Source organism: Mobula birostris, chromosome 11 (genome assembly GCF_030028105.1).
Source record: "Mobula birostris isolate sMobBir1 chromosome 11, sMobBir1.hap1, whole genome shotgun sequence".
NCBI classification, from domain to species: domain Eukaryota; kingdom Metazoa; phylum Chordata; class Chondrichthyes; order Myliobatiformes; family Myliobatidae; genus Mobula; species Mobula birostris.
In genome coordinates, this window is record NC_092380.1 from 81,881,555 (window position 1) to 81,888,354 (window position 6,800).

Here is a 6,800-nt window from a genome sequence, read left to right on the forward strand (position 1 = left end):
TTAATTATGCCTGCCATTTCTTTGGCCTCTCTCATGCTTCTGTAGTTCCCTTTACTCCACGGTAATACTGATACATCTAACTTTATCTTCTCCCTCTCAAACTTCAGGGTGAATTCTATCATAGTATGATCACTGTCTCCTGAGGGTACCTTTACCTTAAGCTCCTTAATCAAATCTGGTTCGTTATGCAGCACCCAGTCCAGAATTGCCTTTCCCCTAGTGGGCTCAACTACAAGCTGCTCTAAAAAGCCATCCGGTAGGCATTCTAGAAATTCCTTCTCTTAGGATCCAGCATCAACCTGATTTTCCCAATCTCCCTGCATATTGAAATCCCCCATGATTATTGTAACTTTGCCCTTATTACAGGCTTTTCTATTTCCCATTGAAATGTATATCCCACATCCTGGCTACTGTTTGGGGGTCTCTATATAACTCCCTTCAGGGTCTTTTTACCCTTGCAGTTTCTTATCTCTACCCTCAAGGGTTCTACATCTTCTGATACAATATCACCCCTTTTTAAGGACTTGAAACTTTGGTGGTCCTTGCTACATTCACTTACATCACTCACTGTCGAAGAGGCTCACTCTGACCATGTTGTTATCTCATCTGCACTCTAGTGGAAGGCTGCTCCTTTTTGACATTTAGCTGAAGATTTTGCTGTCCTCCAGTTTTTTTAATTTATATTCTTCATTCATATGCATATCCTCCAGGTTTAACTTCATGAGTCAGAGAGAGCAAAAGTACACCATTGTTGTCCTGCATGTACAGAAATTAGCCCCTCGCTGACCAATGTTCCCTCTAAGTTGTGCGCGTGTGCGTGTTTTTCAACCAACGCACAAAGGAAATTAATGTGCGCACAAAAGGTTAGTTACCTAAGATAATGTAGTGATTAGTAATTATACTTATTGAAAATAATCTTTTAGCTAATTTTTTCTGTTAACTAGTTAGTCAGTTTTTCAAATACCACAATGCACGTCACTAATTTACGTCACCTCACCTTTCCTGTTCCGGTTTGTACAGCTGCATCACGGCGGCAGCTATCTTTGGCAGACAGTGTTCATATCGTAAAGTTTACAAAGATCTGTTTCAAATCCTGTAGATAGCTGACTAAGTTTTTATTGAAAAAGATCAGTCAAATGACCCTGTGGCTAAATACTGTCACAAGAAACTGATAAACATCACATACAAAGTAGCTTTACTGGTTTTAAGTGATGTCTTTGATGAACTGGCTGCACTGTGCAAGATTCTGCAAAAGAGTGGCCTGACACCGATTGATTCACTTCATTTTGCTCAAGGCAAAATTAACAACATAAGAAAGCAGTATCTGGGAGACAACGTTTCATGGAGTGACAAAGTTTAAAGTTTTGCTAAGCCAACAACGTGAAGAAAACATCACAGTATATACTATTGATGGACATAGTAAAGCCAATTTTCAAGTCACATTGGTATGGGGCAAATCAGTGCTACAGAATCCAGTTAAACTGGATCTTTAGACAGTAAAACTATGACGTACTATGGTTTTATTGTGCAAAATCCCAAGTTATTATGTTTCAACAGATTTAATTTGTTGATTTCATTGATAAATGGGCATTCATTCCATCACTGTATGTAAAGGAGCTAAACGGAGACATAGAATAATGTTCTGGTTTGAATTTTGTTATGAACACAAACTTGTCAGAGATATTCCAGTCATTCATTAATGTATTCCCAAATAATAAGATGTGAGTTTTGTTCTGTAGGAATGCACAGACTTAGGAAGGTCCTGCAAGGGCAAGATTCAGTAATCCAGTCTGTTGAAAAAGAGGCTAATTCTGATCCTGAGAGCAGAACCAAAATTGCTGAAGATGTCCTAGAAATTGGCATCCAGCCATCTCCAGCTGACCCTGCTCTCGATGGTTTGATCGGACTTCTTCGCGAACAGATTCGAACAACTGACTGGTTACAAAGAAACACAGCTGAACAGTTTGCTCAAGAGAATCCTGAAGTCCATGAGGTTTTCAGCAAGCTTGCGGAGAAATAATCTTGTTTTGCAATTTACAAAAATGCATTAGTGAGAATGTATTAGTCATTAATTTCAGGGACTGATAGACTGGAAACATAAAAGCTGAAGTGGTACTATAGAATACTACTGGTAATTTTAACTTTTTTTTTACTTATTTCTCATATCTGTACATAAAGCCACCCTTCCCACTCTAAGGGAATTTTACTACTTGATGCATTGAGAAATGTCACCTTCATAGAACTGCTACCGTCAAGACTAAATTGACTAATTGACTAAATTCGGGCAGAAGTGACTGGACAAGGCAAGGATGACAAATATCTATTTCCTTCTGCCACACAATAATGTAGAATCCATTGCACTATCCCCTTAATGAAGAAATCACCTTGTTTATTTGATACAGATTGCAAATAAACTAAGTACATGCATAGGAACAATATCAGCTTGTAGTTGTGAATGGAACAATTTGATAGGTCTCATTTGGGTTTTTTAAATGATGATTGAGATATTGTCAATGCTTTCTTTGTAACATTATTCATAACTATCAGGAGGCACAATTGATTTTTACGGTGTCACTTTTTTGTGTAGTTTGGGAGAGCAGGAAGGTCTTGCTCATGAATGCAACACCTATGTTTTTGAACCTCATCAAATGTAAAATGAAACCTAATGTACAGTCCATGTAAGCTGTGTGTTTAGGACAATAAAATAGAAAGGCTGAGTATTGCAGAAAATAGTGTAAATATAAAAATAATCTGTAACAGACTGATGAGCACTAGAAAAATAAAAACGGGTGGGTGAGGCCCCGCTACCAGAACTTCTGCTTTAGACAAAGGGCAGCACCTAACACGAACAGGTTTTTTTTTGTTGCAGATTGTCCATTTCCACTATCTTCTGATTTTATTTAATATCTCTGGTATTTTTAACTCCATATGGGAATCCTCATCCATTGTTCAAGAGGCTGCAAATTTGTGCAGAGCATTGATTAATTCATTTATATTTTGAACATTCACTAGTCAAATTAAATTCCTGATTCAAGGATATAATTAATAAAGGAATTGAACATCGATGCTCTCATCTGTGAACAAACAAGAACATAAGCAGTGGAATCTGCCATATAATTCACATCTGAGAATAATTGTACAGAATCCATGACTGCCACAGCATGCTGTCCTTCTGAATGAAGTAAAAAGCTGGCTCCCGTTTTTGTTTAATTTCACATGTGCTTTTTATTTGTTTTTAATAAGAAGAAACTGTCAAAGGAAGATGTAAACTTAATGAAAGGGAATGACTACACACATGCCATTAAGAAGATATTCAAATCCTTCAACTAAACCACAGTAAAAGAATGAGAATGATTTCTACAGTTAAAATGTTTGCATTATGTTTTCAGTAAGTCAGGTGTAGTACTCGTGAAGCCCTTTTAAAATGATTTTTGTAGTTGAAATTCATTGAGTTCTTATGGGCATTTTGAATGTTCGGATGGTTCTTCCAGAAGATGCTTTGTACCATGATGAAATTGTATTGTTTTTACATTGAAAGTATTATTCATGAAGAGTACTAGATATTACTACTGCTTGTACGTCCTATTTATTGACTTTACATCACTTTTAATTGCATTAAATGCCAATTAATTTAAATGCGTACCAGTGTTTGTACATCCTATTTCTGCTTTCTCATGGCAACTCATTTTTAGGAGGAATTTATTTCTGTTTCGTTTGATTGACTACTACTTTTTTGAGGTCTATGCTTTTACATTGGGAAGGATTTCTAATTTGATGGTAGCCATTGGTCCTGATTTTTGAGTGTTTTGAATATGTGAATGCTAAATGTTGTCTCAGTTGAAGAAGCTTCCAGAAACTGTTGCAACTATTTTAAAAAAAACTCAAAATTATCATTACTGATTAATGTTGTTTTCCTCACCCTAACTTGATTTTAAAATAAATAGATAAAAGTTTAGACATTTTAACATTGTTCAATACATAATCAGAAATTTTTACTACAAATGTTGCCCGTCTTCTGTAGAGGAAGACACCATACTAATTCCAGTCTTTGAATGAAAATTAAAAGGGGAATAAATTACAAGAGCTATGGAAAGACAGAAGTAGGACTAATTAGATAAACATATCAAATAGCTGGCACATGTGTGATGTGCCAATAGCCTCTTTGCTGTATCACTCCATGATCAATTTTTATTTCAGATTGTGGCTATTCACTTGAGTTACTTTTATTTCTAAAAGTTTAATCAGTCTCAACATGGGATTTATCAAGATTCAGTGAACAAAATTAAACTGAGAAGTCTGGTTCTACTTCCTATTACATGCTGTAACTTTCATAATTTGTCAGCTCACTCTGAAGTTTAGCTTGTGTGGAAGACAAGTATTTTTTATGGAAGTACTTTCACCGTATTTGAACTGAGTTTGGTTGTATGGTTATTTGGCAATGTGACTTGTGATACTGATTTTGTGTGGTTAATTAAATTAACAGTTTCATTTAGTGTCTTGATGTCTCTAAAATGAAACATGCAGATTCTATTTCTAATTTTGTAAATACAACTGTATTCCAGTTGTCCAAAAATAATGAGGAACTATGGTTGATCTGGAGGGGGACAAAATAAAAGACAAAAGAAGAATATTTCAAAAAAATGTAATTCCTTATTGAAAATGAATTGTAATTTTTCCACTCTGAGCTCAAGTCTAAGGATAGTATTTCTTTGCCTAGTTCCCACTTAAGCATTAGCAGTTGATTAGTTACTAGAAAAGCAAAATTGCACAGATGCTGGAAATCTGAAATAAAACAAAAAAAATGTTGAGAATAGCGGGCCAGGCAGCATCCATGAAGAGAAAACACCATTGATCTGAAATGTTAATTCTGTTCTCTCCCCACAGAATGTCTGACCTGAGTATTTCCAACATATCATGTCTAGATCAAACTTAAAAGCTTTTCATTTTGTTTAGTACTGAAAGTACTGTGGAATTTGGTTATGTGAGTCTTTTGTGTTGATCTGCCTTTAATTTTGCTTTCCTCAACTAATGACTAATGTTTCGTTCCGTAGTGTAAATGGCTATCATTATACGTAAGGCACAAACATAATATGTCATATGTTATCTTAGAACATTGTCACAAGGAACTAAGTCACAGTGTGGCCAAAATGACTAAACCTAATATATGTAGAAGTGACATCTAATTGTGTTATGAAATCCAAATGGACAGAGAAGGCAATTAAATTTCATATGAAATGTATTTGATCTAATGTTGCACAGTAATGATTCAATGTGATGTAGATTTAGTGTCTACGCAGTTTAAACATGCCACTTGTTAATATATTCGTTATGTAAAGTAGTTTTTTTAATTTGAAGTCTGATTTCATATGTCCAGTAAAATTATGTTCTTGACACTTAAGCATTTTGACTCTGCATTTTATGTAATTGCATTTACATCTTCCTTTGTCAACACCCTTCAGATGGAGAGAGTGATTTACTTTCCACTCCAGTTCATTTGGTCTTCAGGTAACTTAGGAGTGACGTGTAGGAACTGCACTCTACAGGTGGTGCTTCATGGGTGTGCGGTTAGTGTATACACCTTTCCATGAATGCAAATGTAGTTCCCCTCACAAAACGAAGTCTATCATGATACAGATATATTCTAGGTAAAAAAAAACTGTCATCATTAGAGAGAAAATTAATATTAAAATTAAACATTTGATTGAAAAGCCAGAAAACTGCAAATGCTGGAAATCTTAAAAACAATACCGGATATACTCAGCAGGTCAGACAGCATCTGCAGAGGGAGAAACAGAGTTAACTTTCAAGTCACATACTCTTCCTCAGACTAACAGGATCATGGGAGTTTTTGTGCTTTTCCTGCTTCCGCAGAGGCAGCCTGACCTGCTGCGTATCTCTAGCACAGTAGTATAACAGATAGCACAATCACTTTATAGCACCAGCAATTACTGATTGGGGTTTGATTCCTGCTGCTGCCTGTGACTGGGTGTGGGAGGCTTCCTCCGGGTGCTCTGGATTCCTTGCACATTTCAAATAAATATTCTTAGTAAGATGTGGGCATGCTATGCTGGGATCAGAAGCATGGCAACACTTGGTTGCTTCGACGATCCTTGCTGATCTGATTTGAGGCAAACAACAGATTTCACTGTATGTTTCAATGTGCATGTGACAAAGCTAATCTTCGTCTTTAATCTTTATCTCACATTTCCATTGTCATTTTGAATGCAATATTGTAAGATTTCAAAAGATCTGCAGCGTTTCATCAGCTTAGGAGAAAAAAATAACTTAGGCACACGAAGGAGGAAGGTGAAGATTCAATCCTGTACGTTAGTGATTGTAGTGGCCATACCATTGAAGACATAGTGCAAATAAATGGGCCATCACTGCATTGGGTGTTTCTGTACAGATTGGTTCTGGGGTCCCACTATTCAGCATACTATCAAAGATGTTTATGAGGGAGTATAGTGAAATGAAATTCACTTGGGTGGCAGTATGGGTTATGAAGAACTTACAGAGAGACTTGAAGAAGATAGAACAAGCTAAGTAAATCAGCAAGGATCTAGCAGGTAACATCATTGAAACCTACCAAATACTGAAAGACCCAGATAAAGTGGATGTGGAGGACCAGAGGCCACAGCCTCAGAATAGGATGTTCCTTTAGAATAGAGGAATTTATTTAGCCAGAGGCTGGTGAATCTCTGGAATACATTGTCACAGATGGCCATGGAGGTCAAGTCATTGGATATATTTTAAGCTGGGGTTGATGGTTCCTTGATTAGTAAGGGTATCAAAGGTAATGG

At 36.3% G+C, this 6,800-nt stretch overlaps 1 protein-coding gene across 1 annotated transcript in view; it reads left to right on the forward strand.

Annotated features, from left to right (window-relative positions):
- accs (1-aminocyclopropane-1-carboxylate synthase homolog (Arabidopsis)(non-functional)) overlaps positions 1-5,374 on the forward strand; it is a 79,970-nt gene extending 74,596 nt beyond the window's left edge. The window contains exon 16 of the mRNA XM_072272651.1: positions 1,740-5,374. Coding sequence (XP_072128752.1) covers positions 1,740-2,020 — 281 coding nt within the window. The 3' untranslated portion in view covers positions 2,021-5,374. The remainder of the gene's footprint in view (positions 1-1,739) is intronic.
- The last annotated feature ends 1,426 nt before the right edge of the window (positions 5,375-6,800 follow it).